The sequence below is a fragment of the Echeneis naucrates genome, chromosome 16 (genome assembly GCF_900963305.1).
Source record: "Echeneis naucrates chromosome 16, fEcheNa1.1, whole genome shotgun sequence".
Taxonomy (NCBI): domain Eukaryota; kingdom Metazoa; phylum Chordata; class Actinopteri; order Carangiformes; family Echeneidae; genus Echeneis; species Echeneis naucrates.
This window is the reverse complement of record NC_042526.1, coordinates 10333372-10358476: the sequence shown is the minus strand read 5'-3', so window position 1 is coordinate 10358476 and position 25105 is coordinate 10333372. Positions and strand designations below refer to the sequence as shown.

Sequence of the window (25105 nt, the reverse complement as noted above, 5' to 3'; positions counted from 1 at the left end):
GTGTTTTAATAGTCTCCATGTTGTGAATTCATGTGTGTGTGTGTGTGTGTGTGTGTGTGTGTGTGTGTGTGTGTGTGTGTGTGTGTGTGTGTGAGTGTACGTACTCATGGAGGGAAACAGTATATCACTCCACCTGTGCTCCTATAAATCAAACCTGTTTTTTAAATGAAAGGCTGGTTATTTGCTCAAGAACACACACAGGGGCATTGTGATTGTTTTTTTGGAGTCGACATTCTGCTTATGTTTGCATCCCAGAACAATCTCTATGGATCCCGCAAGCGTGCGCAAGCAATTAAAGCGATACCATCTTCATATCCCTGCAACCAATAACTGAAATTATATCACTGTTTTATTAAGCCCTTAATGTGGGGGCAGAAGGAGTGAAGAGTGGGATTTTAAAAAGGATACACTTTTTGGGGCCTTATCAACCCCAGATTTAAATAAGAGCAGACGCTCAGTTTAAGGGCGTGCCTGTGTATCTGTGTGTGTCTGCATGTAAGACTGGGTGTCTGTGTGTGGCCTTTATCAGACATGAGTTTTAGCTAATCACTGTGTCAGCAAACCAGAATTTAATTACGAGCTCTACCTTTGTATTTTAATATTTACTAACATCTACACTACGTTTAATTAACCAAGTGTAGAAAAGGCATTGACCCGTTATGGAAAAGAAGCTGCTCTGCTAACAGAGTGCGTGTTTTCACATGCAAAATGTTATCACCCAACTGTGACACACAGAGACGCAGAAGTGCCACCTATTCTAGGGTAAAAAGTGATTTTCAAAAAATGTAACAAATTTTGTCCAGTTAAAGATGAGAAAAACTGGACATGAAGATTAAATGGACCAAGAAAAATGTTAGAAGGGAATGAGTGGAAAAACAGTGTTTTAGGCAGACAGTCACATTGGGGAAATGTTCAGCTTCACATTTTGCAAAAGGTGCTGAAGAGCAGTTTCTCTCATCTCTCGTCCTATGTCAGGAGGAGGAGAGACAAATGACGGCCTGAGGCCTTGTGTCTGTCAAACATGATGGATCAGAATAACGGTTCACTAAAACTCCACCACACTGCCTTTCAACACATGACATTTTCCCTTCAGTGCAAACACTAAATTGATAAACTATGAAGAGTAGCTAACGGAAAGATGTAATAGTGAAAGCATATATTAGGACGATACAGAGCCTAAAGGGTAGCGTGCTGCTACCCACTGAAAAGTCTTGCTGATCAGAGGACACTGTTCAGATCAAGATAAATCACAGTGCTGGATTTTATCATTCGTATCCAAAGTGTGTGAGGACATTAACCTCAGGCACCAAGCATCACCTCATGAGCACACATGTGCTATGGACACTCTCTCTCTCACAGGCATGTACTTCATTTATTGTTCACCAACATCCAAATGCATCCACAGACACACCAGTGTTGCCACTTTGCGCTGTATTATAGAGGTCATTGTCATTGGGAAATACCTTGAGAGAAAACAAAAAGTATTGGTATATCTGATGTCATCAGAGCTCAGAGACAATACATAAAAGCTTTGGACATAACTGTAAGGCAAACCCTGCATTACACGTCCGTGTGGCTTTAAAAGTGATTCATTAACTTTCATATCCAGATGTGCACAATTGAAAAGGGGCTATGGGTAAGGGGTGAGGGGACGAAAAAAAGCAAACAACTAAAAAAAAAAAAAGATGCTAGAGTGACTCTCCAAAATTGGTGCACTCCACTCACCCTACTCTCAATCCAGTGACTTCTCCAAACTCAACCTACAAAATAACAACAGCCTTGGAACCCAATATTGTCCTTTTAACCCTGACCAGAAATCCCCAGGGACATAAGCCTTATATAAAACAACTGGTTTTATAATCAGTCATACGCTCGTTCGTATAATCACTGAGCTGAGCAGTCAATGGAGCGCACCATTCAGTCCACTCCACTGGTGAGAAGGAAGGAGGGAACGAATCCCTCATCAGCAACTACCATTGTCACAATCAAGTGTCATTTCTTTAGCAGGAATTGTTTTTTTAAGCCTCCTTTCTTTGTCTTCCAAAAAGAAGCAGTGTCTTTACTTTATATCTGCTCTCTTTGCAAAACAAGGTTGACTTAGCCTTCTCACCTAACATAATGCATCTGAAAATATCTGGTAATAGGTTTTCCTGGTGGGAAAGGGGTACACAGTAAAAATATATTTGACAAAAAGGTCATTATCTCAGTAGTCTTGAGTAAACGACGCCACAGCATACAAGACTTGAGTTTGCACAGTGCATTTACTGTAACCTAATAGTCGCCATTCACTGGATCTGGAATATCACCTACCCTGGTGAAACGATAGGAGAACACATGCTCAGAGTTAAATAAACAGTGACAACAGGAAGAGGAAAACAGACCACTGAGTATCTCTCTATCTTTTAAACCCAGACTCTCCCTCAGCCCTAAGCATTCAACAGATCAACTCCTCTCCATCCTTTTCCTCTCCTCTCCCAAAAGCATGCCAAGACAAATAGAAGGTTGGGGGGACCGTCAGAAAAAAGGAGACTGTAATACAGTGTGCACCAACCACAGAGTTAGGCTCAGATTTAGAACACTAAATCTGAACCAAAGCAAACATTGTCAAATCTATTCTGTTGGTCATCAATGTCTATAGGTCATATAGTCTGGTCACAAAGCAGGTTGTGCAGCCAGAAGGTTGTATAACACTTTTTAAAACTTGTTTTTTTCCCTTACCATAGACTTGGTGAAAGGTCGGGCCAGTGTGAAGAGAAAGGTCATCAGCCACCAGCTCCGGTGAATTGAGGTGTACATCATGTTCCCAGGATGCACTGCGTTGGAGGTGACACCATGAGATGAGAGGCGGCGATGGAGCTCGTTGCTAAAAAGAATGTTGCAGAGTTTGGCCCGATTGTAAGCCAGCATGGACCAGTACTCCTTCTTTGGGGGAGACAGTAGGGCCAAGTCCACCTTTCCACATGAGTCTAACAGGTCTGTGAACCTGAAACAGAGAGTATTTAGAGTATGACTGTGTTTGTGTCTGCCTTAGTGTGTCTGGCAGTGTGTCGGCTCTGTACCAGCAGATGTGTGTTACTGGCTGCATACAAATCAAAGACATGACATGATGTTCTTTAATTGCCTCCGACAGAGCTGTTAAACTCCAGATGTTTGACAAGGCCCCTTAAACATTACACTACTCGTCGTGATATTGTGCAGTGCAATAACATCACAATATACAGACACAAAAACTACACTCCAAGGGCCTGTGTGTGTGTGTGTGTGTGTGTGTGTGTGTGTGTGTGTGAGAGCGAGTGAGAGAGTGATAGCCTCCAAACTGGCGGAACACATCCTACATATTAATCCAGTCATTAGAAAACAACCAATCAAAGTGTCACCTGGTTTCCTTGTTGTGATTTTACAAGCTTTCTGCTTCTTGTTTACTGTCGCCTTCCGCAACATCCTTGCTTGGCTAAATTACAACATCTGCAGGCTTTTCATTTCATGTGCTGCAACTTCATAACTACTTTAGCAAGTAGAGGTTGATAAATCAATTGTCTGAGCATGTTCATGTTATACTGTAGCTACATATGAAGGAGGTTTTACAGTGAAATGGCAATCCATGAATTCTCTGTCCAGATGGTCACCACAATTGTGTACCACAAAATATAAATATTTCATGTAACAAAAATGTATTTTCTACACATAGATGTACTGAGCCAAAACTGCAGCTTAGAACTATCAGAGTTAATTACACTAAGAATCAGATCAGACCAGATCTGATTCAGAACTAGAGCAAAGTGAACCTGCATTGGGCCAATTCCTAAGTAAGCCCCTATGGTGGAAACTGATAAAGCCCATGTGTCCATCTCTCCCACCTCTGTCCCTTATAGGTCAATACTGTACCAGCGGACAAGGAGCTTAGGGAATACAATATGCTGCCAGGTCAGGGGTCACACACGCTTGTGAGGGGAGACTAAGTGAATAAACGGGAAATCAGCAAAAACTGAAAATAACACAAACACAAAAGGGAACAACTTCAAAAGATGTAATATAGGTCTGGAATGAGGTGGACAGAATGGAAGATGTTATGTGAGATATTGTCTATTTTTGCTCCTTCTTCTCCCTCTAGTCCATGTCAGTGTGTAACTAAGTCTCTCTGGTCCTGCCTAAGCTCTCTTTGAAGGGGTTAAAGCCAGTGCGGCTTGCAGAGGAGAGGAGGAAAGGTGAATGTATGTGTTGGGAAGCAGAAAAGGACAGAGGGAGTTGCATTGCAAAGAGTGAGGAGAATACCTAACCATTTCTGGCCTTCCAATATGCATAAATGGTAAAAACTGAATAAATGGTACATGTTTTGTCCTATTCTAATAGCAGAGACTTTTTTACCCCACAAAAACTTGTGAACACACTGTTTTTCACTGTGTAGAAAAGTCATGCATCAATCAAACTCTGTCAATACTTACTTCATGACATGCTTTTTCTCAATAAAATTTCCCTTCCTTTCTCTTCTGCTGACATTTCTTAAAGCATGAAACAAACATATGACCCACAGTGAATCTGGGCGCTAAACCATCCCCTCCGCTGCTCCTATCCTCTCATGCATGGCAGTCTGTAAAACATAACTCATATGAGGACCCGTGTAATAGTGCTGCTGTTTGATCTGCTAGAATAACTCTGCGTATGTTCTCCTTGTCTCAGGTCACTCTGCAGAGCTCCAATCAATCACTCTGCTTGGCTGTCTGACTGAATGAAGCCAGGATCAATGTCACACACACATGCTCACACATACTGACTCTGACGCACATAGCTCAGGGCTTAGGGCTCACAAATCCCTGCAAGACATCATGCTTGTCTACTGTATGACAGGAATTACAGAAACCTATGCAGCAGAGTTACCTAACCAAAAGAGAGATTTTGAAAAGAGGAGATGGCAGGAGGAAGGAAAAAAGGCAAAAAGAGGCTGAGTCAGGGGGTCACTTGGAAAGCAGATACTTGGTCGAAGTAAATTTTAGTGGATAAGTCCATCCATCATGTTGATGATACGTTTAATTCATCGTGACAGCGTGCAGAGGGAAATGAGTTTTCTGTGAGTGAAGCTGTCATGTTTGACAATGCGCATTAAGTCTGATCTATCAGATTGCGGTAAAAACCAACCAATGTAGCAGCTACAACAGCATGGCTGGAGTGGTTGGATTAGACAGGGTTGTTTCTGGAGCAATAAAATGCCCCCAGTATTTGAAGGTACACGAGCACAAGGTGTCATCATAATGTTAACCTGTTTTCACATCAACTACCGTGGGAAGCAAACCAGCTCTGGCATGAAAATATATTTTCCTGCAAAGTAAAGATGCCTGACTAGCGCTATGTTATGGAAATCTTTTTTTTTTTTTTTCAAAGAAATTCTGTGCTAATGGACCGGATTACCAGGCTTGAGGTTTAACTAGGTTATGGGATTATGACTTTCTCAATAAAATCAGTAATAATTGGGAAGGTGTCAACTAAATGTCATTGCTGTAGCTAATAATCACACAAAATGTTGTTGTTAACATTGCATTCTCCATTTTATGATTTCTTCTTTGTACCCAAAGTCATTTAAATTCACTCATGCATTTTTTTATATGTTCTCCCAGATTGGCTTGAACAATTGTACAATTTTTTTTTAATCTGAGCTCGATTTATGTATGTCTATACTTTATAAGAGTATCTTATCTCAATTAAAAGGACTTGTGCATCATATCTATAATAGACACAATGCACAAAAAGCTAAATTCCATTAAAAACTAAATCTAATGTTTCTAGTCTTCACAATGACAGACGTTAATTAACACCCATCTAGTCAAACTGCCTAGATTATTGTTTGTACCTGTGAGACTCTGAAGACACAACCACGACACGGGCAGGAGCAGAGCGACGCAGCACATCCTGGAGACACTGGACCAGGAGGAAGTGACTTAAATGGCAGATCTGAAAGGTGGACTCCAGGCCATCCTCTGTCAAGCTCCAGGGTTGAGTGCATACAGCTGCATTACACACCAGAATGTGCAACGGCCTGCAGTGGAAGGAAGGCAGATAATTAAGCATTTCTGTTTATGGATGGGAGGTTAGGGCATAAAGAGCAGACACCAATAACGAACCATCTCCTGCAGATCTTGGAGACCTATTGTGCATATATACACCAGACATTTCAGAAATATACTTAGGGCCCAGACCAATTAGTGATTTACTGGCGATAATCAAATCAATTTAAACCTTATGCAAAGACCAGAGAATTGGAGAAATTTGCTTTTTTTGTCAGTTTTGGTTAGGTCCTCAGAAGCAGCTGCCTTAATAAGCTGCAATGGTTTCATGTTTTGTCTCCAGTAGAACACCATTGAAGTCATAAATAAATTTCCTTTTTGATTTTTGTTAGTTCATTGGCTTTGAGTAATTAGTTAATGTATCTAGAGTGGCAAATAGAGCGTAAGTCATGTTAGAGAAGTGGGGTTGTCTAGCCCTGCCAAACACCTTTTTAGATAAATACACTTTCTTTTTAACTGCAGTCGATTTGAAGCTTAGTTTTTCTCCATTTACTATACTCAGCCTTTCTTTTGATTTGCTGCTGCTGGGACATTTCCCCATAACACCTTATGTTTGCCACAGATCATTTCAATATTGAAAACGCAATAGCAAAAAAGACTGAGAATTTAAGTTAAAGTAAGGTAAGGTAACTAAGATGGTCAACCGTAGACTTCTGTTATAATATGAGCCACATTTAACAAAGTGCTGGTTTTGTCATTAATGTACCTCTTGCTGAAAGCTTTAGATCTATTTTAGGTTATTGGACGGACTACCACATCAACAAGGAATATGCAGCACTTTTTTTTTTACGAGAGCGAAGAAGTATGTATATATATATATATATATAAAAAACAAAAAGGATGAAATGGTGAGAAAAGAACACAAACAGGGTGTCTTATTCAACACTGTGGTAGTCTTTAAACATCTACAGAGACAGAGCACTAATGCTGATATGATACAGAGGTTTCCAGTGCAGCTCCCCATAGGTTGACAGGTACTTGGAGATACCGAATACAGCTGGCTGCAATCCAAGAGCAACACAATGAAAAGCAATCTCAAACTGTTTCAACGCAGAGGGTGTTGGTAGTAATGGTTGTTGATACAGACTTTGTGTAACTACTCCAAGTAACCAAACCCGCCAACAGATTGACTCTGAAAGGGTGAGCAGAAGTGAAAAGATCAAAGGAAATAGACGAACAAGTCATGATATAAGAAGCAACTGCCTTAATGCAGACACACTATTTTCTTTCTTGCAGACTTTGTGTGGGCGAATGAGCAGTACTCCCTGCTCATGTGCCAGTGAATACAGATTGTTGGATTGGTCAGGGCAGTGAGAGATCCTTGTCGGTGACAGCGCCGCTCCAGCGAGCTCAAAACCATAGTAACACAGCCGAACAATCCAAACACACCCCACCAATTTTTAATTTCTTCCATTAGAATTAATTATGAGGCCGAAGGCAATTTGTGTACCCTGTGTTTAAGACTGCCTACTGGATTAATTAAAAACTGGATGCTGGAAAATTAATGTGTGAATTGTTATGCTGTGCTATAATGAGCCATCCCATGCTATTACATAGGAGCGCACTGTACGATCACCTTCAGGCCTCCGAACACACAAGGTTCATTAAAGAGCACAAACCTAGTCACAAGTCAACTTCAAGAATGCCAACCTCAGCACATTATCAACGGAGCACACACTAGCAACAAGATATTTAAATTTTCACCCCAAATACAATGAGGTAAGGAAGTCTGACTTAACGGCTTGATAGGAAATTCATCTACAAATAAATTACTTTTGTGACTTTCACCTAAACTTGATAAAACAAGAAGAAGAGTAAGATTAAGTAAGAGTAAAATTCCCTGGCTTCCGTGATGTCAGCGTCAGCTTTGAATCTGCCCTCAGCTAAAAGGCAAACAAAACACACGGGTTGATTTTGGCCCAGTGTTCCCCTGTCTAATAGAGTGTGAAGTACAGTAACAATCTGCTACACAAGGCAAAACTCTTGGCTCTGTCCCCAATGTACTACTGATTAGATGCTGCAGATGAACTGTTGACCTAACTTTTAAACCTTTCACTGGATCTGATGTTATAAACCAGTCATTATGCCAATTACAACGCTTAAGATTACATTTGCTTTGTTTCACTTGTTGTGTCCTGACACTGTAAACACAATCACATGGGAAAAAAAATGACGTGACTCAAAGTATATCATAAATTTGTGATCAAAAACTCCAATAACCAACTTTTCTCTGGTCAGTCGAGCAATTTCCCAACACACAGCTAAGATGGGCCTCAGGTGAGTCTGCTTGTAATGTAAAAAGCCTGTTAATTCAACTGCCCACCAGTTAGTCCCTCTCTCATAAGCGCAGGTCTAATGAATGTCTTTAATAGGCCTATTGCCGCGTACCACAGTCCCTCTCTCCACATTAAGACCTCACACAACACTGTGTGCACTGTGCAATCTCAGCGCTGGTCAAACGAGGGTGTTAACTACCAAACAGGGAGACATCAGTTTATATATTTACTTTAAATAACCCCCTGGAGTCTGACCCCTGACCTCTATGATAATGTGGACCAGCAGAAGATATTGCCTGTGTGAGCTGGGTTCAGACTACTGGCCATTAACACTGCACTTTATTGGCAACAGCAAAACTGGCACCAACAACACTCATATAGATATGTGTACATCACTTATTGGGATCCATATTCAAAGACACAAACTGCAAAACTGTAAAGTGATATTAAACGACATTTTGACCATGTTACAGTCGTAATAATAGTGAATGGAAGAATGGCAGGTTAATATGATCTGGCTTGCATGTATTTGACTACCTGTTATACACAATATGTGTAATATTAGAACTGTATAAATGCAGTTAAAAAAAAAAAAAAAAAAATCACAGGTGAAAACAAATTGCATGTGTTAATTATGGACCGTTCAGTAGAAATTGTATTAGGGGCACTCTGTCAGCACTGTCCTCCATCAATTACATCCCAATGAAATTGCACTGCATTCAACAATATCAATATCCAGGTAATTTCATTTCAAAGGACAGGCAATTAAAGCAGAATCGGGGTCAATGGAACACAAAGCAGCGTGAAAGCCACTGACTAAAGCACTTAAAAGCAAGGGAGTGAGAAACGAGAGAAGGAAAAGAAAAGGACTCTGATTACATTTCACCTGTCAATGACACGCTGCAGGAGCATTATTGTGCATGTGTGTATGATTATGTGTGTCTGTTTGTCTCTGCATGTTTACAAAACTGTGCGTGGACACATACACACACAGCTTTGTCTGCGTGTATGTGTGTACCCACAGATGTATGCGCATATTTGTGCGTGTTGTGTGCACACTCCTGTGCGTTATGCCTGAAGACATACGTGCAGTAATAGAGTGGTGGTAGACTCAGACAGCTGCCCAGTGCCATTCACAGCTCAGAGCTCCCAGCCTCTACTCTGCTCTGTTCAGCTTCTGATGAGAATTAATGTACTCTGACGTCCCCTGGGACCCCCCCCCCCCCTCCCCAAGCCCCCCGACCCCCCCAACAGCACAGCTAATGAAGAAATACAACCTTGCCAAAATACTGAGCGAGAAAAAGAGCGGCACAGACAGAGAAAGAGTGAGGGACAGCATGAGATTGGGACACAGAAGGAGAAACTGAGGTGCATAAAAAAAAGTTGTGAAGAATTGATATGCAAGAAACCAGGGGAGAAAATTGGGGATAGTGGGGTTAATGAGAGGTCAACATACGGATCTTCACTGTGGATGGGTCAAACACATGTAAGAGACAGGACGTAGGAATGAGGGAAGCCATCGTGAGGTTTGGCCGCAACCCAAAAATGTGTCCTGGATGGCCATACCCTGCCCCAGGGCTGCCACGGGCGATGACTGCCCTGCCTCTCCCCAAGGGGCTCCCCTGACACCACTACCCATACGCACAAACACACACACACACACACACTCCCCTGCCTAGAGACCTGCCGGCGAATAAACGATATAGATGACAGAATACATGACCCCAAAATAGCAACTGTGCGACAGGGCACAAGATGCAAGGCACATGCTGTAAAAGCTGACCACCACAAAATAAGTACGATGAAGTCTGGTAGTCTGTTGACCAATGTCAAGCAAATCGACGCAAATACACAGACTGACTCCTGGGGCCTTGTCCATATGGTGCCCATCAGTAACAGTTGGATCAGGGTGTCCTTTAAGTGTGGGGTGTGTACAAAAAGTAAATGTGATGAAAACAGTGAATGAGAGGTCCTGTTAAGTTCTTATTGCTTTTCTTTGCCACTCTGTTTGTTTAAATTCAGTGGAAAAAAACTATTGCTGGAGTGGGACTGATGAATTTCATCACATGATGGTTTTTGATGGTCTTCCAGGACCAAAATAATAATGATAATAATAATAATAAAAAAAAACAATTTTAAACGTGAGCTTCAATTCAAAGCAGGTACCAATCTGCTTTAATGACAAACAGAGGAGTGAGCGGTATAGAGAATTTTCCATCTGCTTGAGTATCAGCACAAGCAATAAAGTACATTGCCCTGATTTTTATTTCACCAGTGTACTGTCAGTGTTATCTCAGATCCTGCCAAAACCTGCGCAACAAATATCAAACAGAGCAGAAAATATAAGACAAACTGGAAAAAACAAGTGGAGAAATATTCACATTGTGGTTCATACTCACAGTTTCTTGGCCTTGAAAGACTGAGCAAACTCCCTCACACTGCGGAGGGAGGCCAGGTCACACATCATGGCTTCGACTCTCGCTTTGTGCTTTAGAGACAGAAAAAACACAAACATGAGAAATAGGGTCACCAATGTTACTTCAGGTTTTTCCAGCTGACATTTTTATATCATCACCCTCAGCAAAGATAAACAGCTAGATGCTGAAATGCTGAAATAGTAAGGACTGTTGTTTCACCCTGTTTAAAATGCAATGTAACAGGTTTCCCCAGTAAAGATGAATAGTTTGTCCATCTTAAGAAATGTGAGATCCTTCATAAGCAGGTCTTCTTAAAGCTTCTTCCAAATTCAGAATCTAAGTATGACAGATGTCTTATGCTCTGTAGATTTGAAAGCCCTTAAAGGCAAATTTGTGATCTTGGACCATATTAATAAAATTGTCTTGACTGCTACTATTACTCAGACTAGTAAGAACGATGTGAGAAGAGTGCTGACACATGGTCACAGTCCTGTCTTAAGACTCCTAAAGAACCATAGATTGCGTTCTCAGCACATGTTTGTGTGTATGTGTGACTCATCCTCCACCATATGTTGGGGAGACAGGGTGAGGAGGAGCAGAGAAAGATAAATGACTTAAGAAGTGAATGCATAGCTGCATTTACACACTGAGAAAGACTGGCTAAATATTCATCATCCTCTCCACCCCACTGTAGCATTCTGCTGCAGGGCAAAGGCCTCATCAGAGACACACAAAGGCCGAGGGAAGAAAACCTCTTTAATAACAGCATACTATTTTTTTCCCTCTATGATAAAGTGTGTAAACGTCTACTCTACCTGTTTTCCTTTCCTGTCTCTACATTTCTGTCAGAACAGGCTCTCTCAACAGACAATCAATGTTCAATCTCACTTCAACATACCAGCTCATGTGGGACCTAAGTGTGTGTTAGTGCAAAGGTGTACAATGTGAATCGAGGTGTAGAGTCTTTGGTTCAGAACGGTACATTAGACTTATCCCTCAGTCTGGAAGGGGAAAAGGATTGGGATATTTCTCCCAGTTGCGTTCTAGCTTCATAGCACCAGGTATTCCTGATTCTGCTTCTCCCCTCTGTGCAGCTCGCCATCCCTAAGGAACACTGTCAGCTCACATTACACCCCAGAAGAGCGTTCAGCATTCCGCTCTCAACCCGTCGTCGCCACTACCGCTGCTGCTCCCCTGTCAAGCATTTTCCACCGATGTGCTCTCAAGTCTGTGGGCGTCATGTGGGAATGTCTTTCCTCTGCGTGTCTGTCTTTGCGGAGCTAAGTGTACATGACACTTACAGCGAGGACACACCATGGAGCGGTGAGCACAAACAAAACAAGAAAGGGTTAAGAGCACCTTCTGATGGAAATGTGATTCTTCAGGCATTTTACAGAAACCTTAACCGCCCCTGGGTGTATTTATACATGCACACACAGGCACATGCACACCCACACACGCACACAACAAATTCAATGTTGTGACTCAAGGGTATCACACCATTATCTATGCCTGAATTATTCTCTTGATGCTACTCTATACCATTATATGGATGCTATTACAAAGCATTAAAGAGCTGATTATGGCTATTATAGATATGATTATAGGGTACCTGCTTATATGATCTGCACACAGCAGTAATCACAGGTGAGAGGAGACAACTGTCCAATTTAATGACTTCTATCTGCAATATGCATTCATACTCCTAGCCACCTTTACATTACATACAAAAATAGAAATCTAAGAAAAAGGAAAAGGCTGTAGCTGTAAAATAAATATTTGGTCGCCAGGTATTCATAAAAGTATAGAATGTGGGTGAGTGGTGTAACGTTGCTGTCCAAATACGGAATGGAAAATTAAACTATACAATGAGAAAAATGAAACATTCCCCGCAAACAAGGTCAGTGCGTGCAGCAGCGTGATCATTAACGGGTCAGTATAAGGCTTCCTCAACAGGGTAGCCCTCAGTGTGGGTATGACCAGCAGTGAAGATGAGAGCAGGTGTCAGCTTGACGAACACATATCCCCTTCTCAAGAGACAGGGGGGAAAAGCGAAGGAGAGCTGGAGTAATGGGAGACCAGAGGGAGGATATAGAGGGGGTTGAAGGGGGGCCACTGGAGCAAATCCAGCAGGGAAAGGTGAGCAGCCTGCCTGTCTGCCCATCCGCCTACCCTCCCCCTGCAGATTGAAGTCTTGCGAAGAAAATAAAGTTTATTGCCTGGAAAGAGGGGGGGGGAAGCATGTAAAAAGCATTAAAGCGATGGAGGTGAACAATTAGACAGATGGCCAGGTTTTGGAAGGAGAAGAGGAAAAAAGGGGTAGAAAAAGAGAGGGAGAACGCACGGCCGCAATCGTTCAGGGTTTTTATGAGGACCCTGACAACTCCTGGTCTCTTCAAGGGCGAAGGAAAAGTGAGAGGCAGCAAAGCCGTTCTGGTTAACTCTGGAGTTATCGCTGAGTGTGCAACACCACAGAGCTCGGCCTGGGCTGACAGGGCTCACCACGACCAGTTACACACAACCTACAGCTCCATCCAAAAGCAAAAGGCTAATTATGAAGGAAACAGATGTGTAAATGTGCTTTAAGAGCTTAAAAAGTAGCTATTGCAAGGAGTGTGCGTTCATTTTCATCACTGCACACTCTAAAAGAGCTGCATATTTGATGCAGAAAGCAGCAAGGTCACCATGATGAGAAGGGGCACATCAGATCCTTCAGCCTTCCACTCTACCGCCACCTCTCATCCTCGAGCCATCAACCCAAGAGAACAGCTGTGACAGTGATCTTCACGATTTTCACTGGCAGAAAGAGGGAAGAAGAAAAAGTAAAAGAAAAAGTACGACTCTGTAGGAGCTCTTTTCCGGTGTTTTCCACATGTGTTTGGGAATAACGTGTGGTCACTGCTGTGGAGGAAGATGGAGACCAAATGGGGGATGGAGGGGAAAAAACTCTAATACAATTATAAGTGGGGCCATCCAATGCAATAAAATGAAGAGGCATTAGAGCAGGGGAGCCCCATCCTGTTCAATAAGATCCTAGACCACTCTACTAACTCTTAAAACGCACACATGTAGGGATACTCACACATGTGCACGCACAGGTACACACACTTCGCTGACCCCTTTAATAGCACAGCAGCCACCCCTAATGGACGCAAGCAAGTGGAACCGCCAAATAATACACTGTCTTAATGCACTAAGCTCAATCTCATCCCCCTCTCCCCTTATCCTGCTTAGCTTTCCCTCTCACACTTTAACCCCTGTTTCCATCTTCCCTCACCTCATACTACCCCCTCGCCACCACTACTCCCCTTATAGATCACCGATGCAGGGACAACACTTAAGAAATCAAAAGTACCCAACACTTGGCTTGTTGACCTCAGTTAACACCTCAGGCATGAAGAGGGATGGTTAAAGAATGAACTAGAGAAGGCAAAAATTGTATAATTTCTATAGTTTGATATAGTTTCTCTTGCTTCCAGTAACTATGATAACTAATATCAGAATAAAGCAACGGCAATATTCAGTTTAACCAGCAGGTGCAGAGGTAATGTAATGGCAGTGAAAGTGAATGAGCAGGGAAGACACCATGTGAAAAGGGCACCTTATAAAAGCAATTAGAGAAATGACTTTGAGCCCCTCTTCTTGCTCTGTAGATTAGAGCAGGCCTCGGAGGGACGAACACAGAGGAACTCAGATCTCCATGACCTTGTCCGCAACACGCCACACTAAATTGGTCATCAGCTTTTAAGACTGTATTTTATCATAGACATATATTTTTAGCAAAAAGAAAAAGAGAAGAGGAAGGAGGGGGGAACTGTGGAATGTGCTGGTCATATATCATCCTGTCACAATTATGACATTTGTTCATAAATACCAACCAATCTCCTCTCCACCTGGCTAAGTCACATGCGCTTGTGCTTATGCAGGCGGCATACACACAACAAAGAAATATGGACACACACCATGTGCTGTGAGTGTACATGCACACCACAAATAAAGAAAGAGACACATCTGGATGAATGCATTACCACAGATCTGAGGACTGACCTCCACAGACAAAGAGACTGAACACACACTCAGGCTACATGCATTCGAACACCTAACACACAAATGAATTCAGACGCTCTGCACATTACAAACACAAACAAACAAACAAATGCACATACGCATACACATCCACTTACTCACTGACATGCACACACACTGCAATTAATAGGGAGGCAGGTCTCTGGTGAGGAAGAGAAACTGCCTGTTCAGCACATACAGGCAGAATATGCAATTTCCTCCAGTTAAGTCTGTATTAAATTGATTTCTTCTTTCTCTGAAATGGACTGGGTTTTTCCCCGCTAATGAAAGCTGGATAATCTACAGGTTTTCCCTTTCCTGAAATCAAGTTACAAATCAAGCAATTGCAGGGGCAGATATGGGAAAGGTGAAGGAAGGACATGAGATGATTTTCCAGATGAGAAACATGGAGAATGAGGCACATACGTGCTGATACTCTTAACACGGACATCAGGAGCACCACACACACACACACACACACACACACACACACACACACACGCACACAGGGAGTAAAGGCCAGACCAGTTAAGTACTTGCTGACATTTCCATTCAGTGACATACGAAGGCTACAGCGAGGCCATGTTAGTAAACACAGCATTAAAGCCTGTAATTAATGAGATATATTAATTAGTAAGCACTTCAATCAGTTAATCACTCACTGAGACCTGACAAAAAGCTGTGCAGGCCACAGAGAAACACTAAACATCCTGAGACAAGAGAGCACTAAGAAAGAGAGAGAGTACCAGACACAAAAATAGGCAAAATAATAGCTAATAAATAAAATACTTACCTTTAACCTAATGTATCAGTATTAGCAGGAATATGTACCTTAAAAAAAAGACTGATTATGCTGCCAAAACTGCAGCGTTAGGGATAATCAAATCTTATATTATTAATAGTGATGCATTAACGAGTAAGGAGAACTTTAATGCTGTAGCTGGTTTGAATGAAATGATTTTAAGTACATTCTATAACGCTGTGTAATTTAATTCACGCTATAGTGATGCATTATATTTTATATGCTCATTATAGGTTTTTAAATTCTTAATCTGCGATGTAACTATAACTTTAACTACCAAATAAAATTTGGGAAGTAAAATGTATATTTCAATGTAAAGAAGTGGAGTAGAGCTGTCATATCATCAAGTAGCAATTACTAAAGTAAAAATAAATACACTACATTAAGTAAGTATATATATATATATATATTGGTTCATAACGGATATTCACACAAATATGCTAAAAATATACTATTATATTTTTATGAAATCAAATAAAAACAGACAAAAGAATAATATATAGGAAATTTTCGTGTAAAAAAAACATGACAATGATGACTTTTTTTGCATTGTAAATTTGTTATTTTTAAAACAAAATTGACATTTTAGGAAGCGATACCCAACTTAAAATCTTACAGACACAAACTTCTTTTTTGACTGAAAAGTACTGAACAATATTGAGGTTGTTGCCAAAAACATAAATAATATATCAGAAGCAGACAGCAAGGTATTATTTAACTGCACACAAAAGAACATGCAAGATCTCATATTATGAGGTGTAATCAAACCTTTTATACTGTTTAGCCTTTCTTTACCTTCAGAAGCAAGACAGACAGGTCAGAGAAACAGAAAAATATAGACAGAAGAGGAAAGAGAGAGAGACAGAATGAAGGCGAGAGACAGGGAGACAGAGATGGGAAATGAAAAGGACAGGGCGGTCATCATAATTGCAGAGTTTGCTTTTCGGAAGCAGACAGACCAGGGCCATGGGGCCTGAGGCAGATATCAGATTCCACACAAACACACATATCCAGACGCACATACAAACTTACACATGCCCATATATACTGAAAGACACACACACACAAATATTCCACCGCCAGCCTACGTGAGTGTTTTTTCATTAAGACAAAGGACAGTTGATATCATTTTAAGTGTTTTGTGTGCATACGTGTTCTATAAGAGATAAGGTGTGAAGTGAGAGCGTATCATTCAGCTTTAAATCCGAACTACATTATATAATAAACCTCCTCCCTGTCTTCCAGCGTCTGTCTGTGTGTGTGTCTCAATTTCTGCCTCACTTCTCCCCTTCTTCGTCCAATGCAGAGGATGATCAGATTTACATTAAAAAGTGATGGAGATTTAAATAATGTCTATGTTCTCAGAAAGACATCAAGAGATTTTCATCTTACTCTCCTCTTCCTCTCTGTCTTTTCCTCTCCATTTCCTCATCCTCTCTTGCTCCTATCTCCCCCCTCATCACACCAACTCCATCTCCGCCAGATTCGCAGACCATGCACATTTTTCCACATGTCTTCAGAGTAACCAATACCCCTAACAACCAGGATTTTAATGCAATCCATATTGCTCCCTAATATTTCAGATCTCCAAATATGCCCTGGCAATTACATATTTACACCCAGCTTATTTTGCAATTCTGCATATGGACTAGTGACTGAGTGAATGGCACACGCACACTTAGAGGCTGATTATGTTGTGGTTAGATAACAATAAAGTTGGAGAAAAACAACCTAGACCCTGTGCACTTCTACTGTAGCGACAACTTTCAATTTGGGGGTGTCAGCAATAAAGGGCGACTCTCTCAAGTACAAAATAATGCGTTCTTTTCAAGTGTGGCGGTAATGTGATTGCTTTATCTAAACCTTGTAGTTTTTCACTGTTTAATTTCTTCTGAAACACTCATGCCTTGTATCATCTCAGTATCTGGAGGGCTGGTAAAGTACCAAACACACACATATACATATGCACATATGCACATATTTACACATACGTACACTGTGTGATAAATGAAGCCCCTTTGATTTGGTTACCCAAGCCTTTTTTGTATCAGCTTTACAGAAACATAAGCATGACATAATTGAATAAGAAAAGAATTTGGCAATTAAGAAACATGGAGGCCTTTGATGTGAGTAAGTGTATAATAGGCTTTTTGATGAGGGAGTGTTTTCCACTCCGCAGGGTCTTGTATGCACTTTGATTAAAAGCTGTTTTGTTTAGCAATATTATAAACTGCTTAACACTTTCCACTGTCACAATAGTTTAGCTTGGAAATACAAGAGATTGTGCTTTTTTTTCTGCTCTCTGGGATAAAGTATCTGTTTTCTCTGGTATGGTATGAAATCACACCACGGTGGTACTGACTTAATCTTACAAGAACAAATGCATGAAAGTTAGAGGGACCTGGGAGAGAAGGCTTTATAATGGGAAACAAAAGGCAAATTATTATTATTATTATTGTTGGTGTTGTTGTTATTTTCATGTTTCATATATTCATTACCACCAAATTTGGTTATTCAATTCCAATTTACATGATGTATCTTGTCCGTTAATGAGGTAATTTGATTTTGTATTCTGTTACAGTGTTGCTCTGATTTGAATAATAGGCCTCTCATCGTGCATCTTTAGCCCCTTGTCACCTGATAATAGCCACAAAGTCTCAAGGTGAACAATGTAATAAATGCATCATCTGATTTCAGCAAAGGTTAGGGGTCAGCGAGACACCAATTGTCACTGGAGTGCTGGTCTGACAGAGAATAAATGAGCCTAGTAAACAAATTGAATTATTGCTTTAATTCATGCAGTCTGATTCGATTTGTAGGGAAAGGAATCTTTCACAAGGTATCAGAGGAGTAGAGGAAGGAAAGAAGAGGATGAGAGATGGTGGACACAGACACAGACACACATTTTCTTCCTCCATAGCCGTATCCCACAATGTGTTTGGCTCCACTGAAGGAAAATAACATTAACAATCCTGATTAAGTCCTCCTTTTTTCTCGAATCTAAATATAATAAAGTTGTGTTTAATTGAGTTGGGCTAGGCAGCTAGGCTGATGCCCTGCTCTCGCACAAACAGAGTGACAATGAGCAGGAGACAGATTTGAATTTCATCAGCTAACAGACTGACTTCCTTTCCCCTGCTGCATAAAGAGTTTAAGAAGTTGAGATAATTAAAAAAAAAAAAGAAAGGAAAAAGTACATAAGAGTAAAAACAGACTGAGCCCAATTAGGTAGCAGTTGGGGATTGAGGATGCTTACATTTTGGAGAAATCTTTGAAGAAGTTCATGCACATTTATTGTGATGGGCAAATGGGAAAGCCCATCTCCTATGGTACACCCCATGAACCTAAAAAACCTTGAATGAAACATCAGTATTGAGTTTGGTCTATCACCTGAAGCTGCATTAGGTCTCTCCTCAGTTTGCTCCTTAATTCCATCAGAGTAATCTCACATTATTGCCCTCTAACAGTACCCTAAACGGAGAATAAAAAGTTTGCTCCCCTCTAGCAGTGTATTACCAGGAAACAACAGGCCCTCTCCTCATTAAGTTATAGATATAAATGCTCCAAAGCATGAAATTACCCCCGAGCCTCCCTCTCCAAATAACCTGGTTTGCAAACAAATGATCCGAGCACAAGCAGTAAAAGGCAGATTATTAAAATAATAGGAGGGATTTAAATTTGCATCCACAGAACAATTCAGCAAAGGACTCTGCAATTACTCCCCCCCTACTCTTCCCCTTCTCATTCCACCTTTCTACTGGCAAGAGTCCCTCACACATTATTGTGTCCATCTGTTTTTTCTAAGAAACACAAGCAGACTTGTGTGTCTTCGGTTGTGTCTGCAAGTTGCCTTACGGGGTCAGCTACAGGAGTATGTGCACTTCAAAAACACTATCAATTTACATCTATCTACTTACTTATTCTCCCCAGCTTTCTCTCCACCCATTTTACACTATGATAAATATTCAACTTTATCCTGAGACAATAACAGTCCCTCCTCCTATGCAGGAGTAAATGGGGAGCGATGAGAGAGTGAGGCGAGCGGGAACGGACGAGGCAAAGGGTGCTCAGGTCTGCATTACCTCTGAGTTATGGCCTCCATTTGCATCTCAATCAGCCTCTTTGGAGAGCCCACCACCTTGGTAACACCCCCATCACACCACAGCCACCCCGGGTAATCAGGGAGATTTAGTGGAACTGGCTGCCTACCATGGGCACCCCCTGGCTGGGGCTTGCAGCTCATTCCCAGCCCCTGGTCTTGCTAAGGGCCCTCTGGGCCACATCCAAACACAGGAGAATGGCAGCACTTAACAAGACTGAGGAAGACCAAAATAGACGAGCAGCAGGAACAAGCCATAAAACAGAGAGAAAACAAAGCACCGGAGATATTGTAATAGATGCTCCAGCATAGATGTCTGCATAGTGTTCTGTATTGCTCCCTCATTAAAGCAGGAGAAAAAAGAAAACAAACTTGAACTTGTGACCTCAGGTGAGAACATTTTATCTCAGAGTTGATGATGGTACTGACACCATCCCACTGCTCCCCTGCAGCAGAAACAGGCTCTCTCCAACATGTAATGGGAGTATGCGCACCCACAAACACAAATATACACACATGCACACACGGTTACATAGTGTGATTTGCAGATAGTGAATGCTCCACTTGAGAGTTGTCTCTCTAGTTAGCGCTGTCTCATGGCTGAACCCTGCTAAGGTATTATTACCTACACTGAGCCCTATTGATATTGTGACTCCAGCATCTGTTCACCTCCTTGTTACTGCCTGGACCAGAGCACAGCTTCTTATCTGACTATGTGCATGGCATGTGTGTGTGTGTGTGTGTGTGTGTGTCTGTACATGTTTGTTTGTGCGTGTGTGTATGCCAGACCTCTGGGGTAGAAAGTAGTCACTGTGCACAGGAAAAGACAAGAGGCTGAGGAGGCTAATAGAGAAACACTCGGCACACCAGGGGCCTAATCAACTGCAAAGGACATCTACCCATAGCTCCAAAGCTCTCCCCAACACAGATGCAGTCTGGCCTTTCTTTCTTTCTCCCTCTAATCTCACTGATTCTGTAAACTCCACACAGCCCACAGCGACGCCACTTCGCACAGACTTTGCAAGTGAAACTTGAAGAAAAACAACAAAGAAAGCGAAAGCAAAGCTGGAAACCAAACTTTGCCTGCAAACACAGATGGCTCAGGTGAGTGTAGAAAAGACTATACAGAAAAGAAACTGGAGGAGAGTGAGGACTAAAGATGGTGTGACTCAAAATGAGGAGCTGAGTTTCAGTTATCAGAATCAAATATTAGAGAGGAAAAAAACTGGGGAGTGGGCAACATTAATCAAAGTGTTCACCTAGTGGGCAGCCATATGGCAGATCAGCACGCCAACAGTGCAAACTTGCTGATCTTCAGTAACGGGGTGCAATTAATTCCACTGGCTGCATTCATCTCTCCCTCACACACTGAAGAAGGGGGGTAGAGAAGAAGAGAACAGAGGGTTTGTTATAACTCTTTACTCTTCCTAAACTCTTTCCTTCTCTCTCTCTCTCTCTCTTCCTCCCTCCCTCCCTCCCTCTCTCTCTCTCTCTCTCTCTCTCTCAAAGCAGAGGAATCAAACCCAGGTGATGAATGAGGTGGACACAGGGGCCTCAGGTAGCTCCTGTGGCGATGGTGGAGGGAGTGATGGGGGGTTGGATAAGAAAAAGTGGAGAAATTAGGCGGGTGGGACAGGGGAGGCAGCAATGAGCAGAAGTGAAGTTTGTGTTAAGATTTGCTTGAGAGGTTTGTAAGAAGGCCTTCAGATCGATATCTACAAATATGTTGCTTTTTCCCAACTAGGACTTTTCATATTCAGTTCAGAAGTTAGTTCAATATTCTCCTCTATTTAGAAAAGAGCACTCTTGGAATGACTTCCATTATTACTGATGTAAAGGACTGTAGAGGGAAATAACAGAGTTAGAATGCTATTTATGAACCACTGTAATGAATGGAAGACACAAAGAAATAAAGCCTCATAAATTCTCGGTAAATCCCACTATCTGTCCCACATTATAGCTGTTTTTACACAAGGCTGTGCAAATAAAACATTTCCATCTTTTTAGTGATTGCTGTAGTGCCTGCAAAATGTTTTCCACAGCACCAGAAACTTTGGACAAAGGTCTCTAATTTCCATGAATTTTTCAAAGGGAAGGACTGAAACTTTGCTCTCTTAGCAACAAATTCACAAAACAAAAATGTTCAAATTGCTCTGAAACACAATCTCAATAAATCTGAACAGAGGTTTTTCTTTTTCTCTGCACGATTAAACCAAATGCTGTGTTTTTCCTTATCAGATATCAATTAATTAAAATGTAAATTAAAAGACCAAACTCTGTAATGATAAATGACGTCACTCTCAATCGCTTCCTTCTCAGGCGGATAGAGAGAGCTTTTATGAGTAAAGATGGTCAGCGTTTAAAAATTCACTTGGCAAGCCGGCAGAAAAAAAGTGAGCACCACACACACAGACACACACTCAACCTTACAGCTCTCAGGCCTCTTTTGGTTTTATGTAAAATTAGCGTCTCCCCTGGCTCTTAACACAAGCTCATCTCCATTAGCCGCAACCTAGTAAAACTGACTCCTGCAAATGAGTTGTGGATACGCATTCCCCTGGCCCTCCGATCTCTCTCAACAATACAAATATACCACATCTGCTTTCTCGTGTCCATCTCTCCGTAAGTCAGTACATCCCACAGGCCTAGTCACCATACCACCCATACCAATATCATAAATGACTGTGGGGGAAGCCTTCATTAGGGCAACAATGCCCCTCCACTCCTCTAATCAGGGCATTTTCCTTGAGCGCATTGGGATGGTACTTTATGGGCCAAATGGGGTTCTGTTAATGAGGAAGTATACATGTCTCCATTTCCTGTCTAGCCAGGTCGGCAGTTCCTGTATTTGGCCCTATTACAATCACGGGGCTTTTTTAATGAGATGTATTTGTCTTGGTCATGCATTAAAAACCACAAACCACATAGACATACAATAAAAGAATGAATGGAAAGCCAGAATTAATTACAAACCAAAAACTCCATAAACACAAAGTGATGTAGCCATATGCTTATTACCAATCTTCCAAGAAGGAAGAAAATAATTACAAAATGAGTGTCAGACGTGATATTTACATGCCTTTGTCTCTTTTTTTGCCTCTGAGCAACATGAGTTTAAAACGCTATGGTGACAGCTGAATTATTGCAGTGTCACACTAAATTCTGTTACAGTGTTCCCAGATACTCGCTGCAGTTTCACATTTTGCTCTCAGTTCACTCAGTCTTCTCAATCCCCCTCTCTGCACCTCTGATCTCTCACTGTCCCTGTCTTCCCTTCTCTCCATCATCCCCTCTTCACTCCTAGGCCTCGTTGACATTAACCTGAAGCACTCAAATTTTCCCATGGTTCTCCATGTTGCTCTCCACATGTCAGAGCGGGAGGCTTTATGGCCCACATCCATCAGCGTCACATGCCAGGATTTATGGGAGATGGAGTCCAAACTTGATCGCTCTGAATCAGTCTTGCTGAAGCCGACCCCTGGGCTGCTGTGGGATGTAATGGATGAGCATGCTTGCCACACCAACCCCCCATCTCACTTCACATTGGCTTTCCTCTTCTCCCTCCTGTCTCCTTTATTCTAGTCTGCAGTCCTCCCTTCCTCCCGGGTGATTTTAACCTCCCATCTGCACATCAGTCCAACTCTCTTGCTTTCCCTAGTTGGCTCGACTTGGTCAGTCATTAAAAACCTAATGGAGATTTGGTTAACAAAAAATTAATGAGACAGACTCACTCAAGGAAAAGTGTACATGTATCCACATACACTCAGACAGACATAAGCTCATCAGTCATTGCTGTGTGCAGGGTTTTATTTGGGCTAATTTATCATGACACTGTATTTAGGCAGCAGTGCCCTTCAGAGGAGGGATGAGAGACACCAATTAACTCTGTTCACCAGTCAGTGCCACAGACAGACCTGTAGGAAAGGAAAGGTCTGTGAAATGACTGTCCTGTAGCAGCTCTCTGTGTATCACAGAATACCACTGTAAACTACAAGGCAGGCGTTCAGTGAATTATCAAGTAAAAATGTATACTAGCTAAAAAAAAAAAAACTTCTCCAATATTTGCATTGAAGCTTTATTCTTCTCCACCATTTCTCTGTAAATAGCAAGAGAAGTTACATTTTTACAATGACTGTTGGGAATTTTGGGAATTTTACACTAGTATGATTCTCTGATTATGTTCATTAACTTACATTGTCCCTCTCAAATAAACAAAGAAGAAAGAATGAAAGAAATGAAGAACTTGAGCTGATTTCTGACATAAGCATAATGTGCAACTGCTTGGTTCCCATTGGCTGAAAACACCATCTCTTGGTGATTTGAGGTCTCCAGAGAATCCTGTGTTTCTCGTGAAAGCAAAAAGTGAACCTGTAAACCAGCTGAAGTTCTTTATAGAAGAAATAGAAATTCAGACCGAAATATTCCTGTTTATAGTGCCTGATAAAAAATTATCAGGAAAAGGGTTAGATTTATGCTTTCTTTGTTTACATTTCACTTTTGGTAGCCAATGGACAGGGATTGCCTCAAAGAAAGTAGGGTCTGGGTTCGATTGCCCAGGCCTAGGGCCTTTCTGTGTGGAGTTTGTACGTTCTCCGTGTGCCTGTATGTGCTCCCTCCAGGTATTCTGGCTTCCTCCCACAGTCCAAAGATATGTACAATAGTGACTCTAAATTGCCCACAGGCATTAAAACTGAGTGTGAATGTTTGTTTGTTCCTATATGTCGACCCTGTGATGGACTGGTGATCTGTCCTGGGGGTACCCTGCCCTCGCCTGGCGATTAGCTCCAGCATCTCCCGCCACCATCACAGATAAGTGTTACAGATAATCAGATGAGCTTTTTTATTTTTTACATTGCAGGAGAAAAGATGCCTCTCAAAGAAGATTTTGGCTGCGATAGCTGGAGTGTTTTCTGGCCCAAAAATTACTCCATAAGATTGGACCACCTGAACTGCCCACTCCCACCCACCTGTGGTCTACACATATTGTTGTGAGTCAAGGAGTTAAAGGTTAAAGGTCGAACTGTGTTCACTGGTTTCCCGCAGGTTTTATTACAGAGTTGTTTGATATATTTACGCAACCTGCTCACCTTCTAGCCTACCTCCATGTAGACCTTGTTATCTAAAACTTGTACAGTAAACACACGGTCACAAACACGCTCATTGTGAAATGATATTGCCCTGGGCTCCCCAAAACATATCTAGACACTAATAAAGGGTTTACACTATGAAAGAAACAAAGTGAGGCAGCTCCGACACCTCTGAGCCTCCCTCAACACACACATACACACACACACACACAAACACACGAGGAGTGTGTCTGGTCGCAGGTCAGGAGAGCCTGTAGCTCTCTGTAGTCCACAAGAGCAGAGCCATTTGAACCTGTAATATGC

General features: G+C 41.7%; 1 protein-coding gene across 1 annotated transcript in view; it reads right to left on the bottom strand.

Moving 5' to 3' along the window:
• Window positions 1-25105, bottom strand: part of wwox (WW domain containing oxidoreductase) — a 119558-nt gene that overhangs the window by 74848 nt on the left and 19605 nt on the right. The window contains exons 6-8 of the mRNA XM_029523195.1: window positions 10732-10820; window positions 5843-6028; window positions 2719-2983 (exon numbers count right to left, since the gene is read on the bottom strand). Of these exons, the coding sequence (XP_029379055.1) occupies window positions 2719-2983; window positions 5843-6028; window positions 10732-10820 (540 nt within the window). The remainder of the gene's footprint in view (window positions 1-2718; window positions 2984-5842; window positions 6029-10731; window positions 10821-25105) is intronic.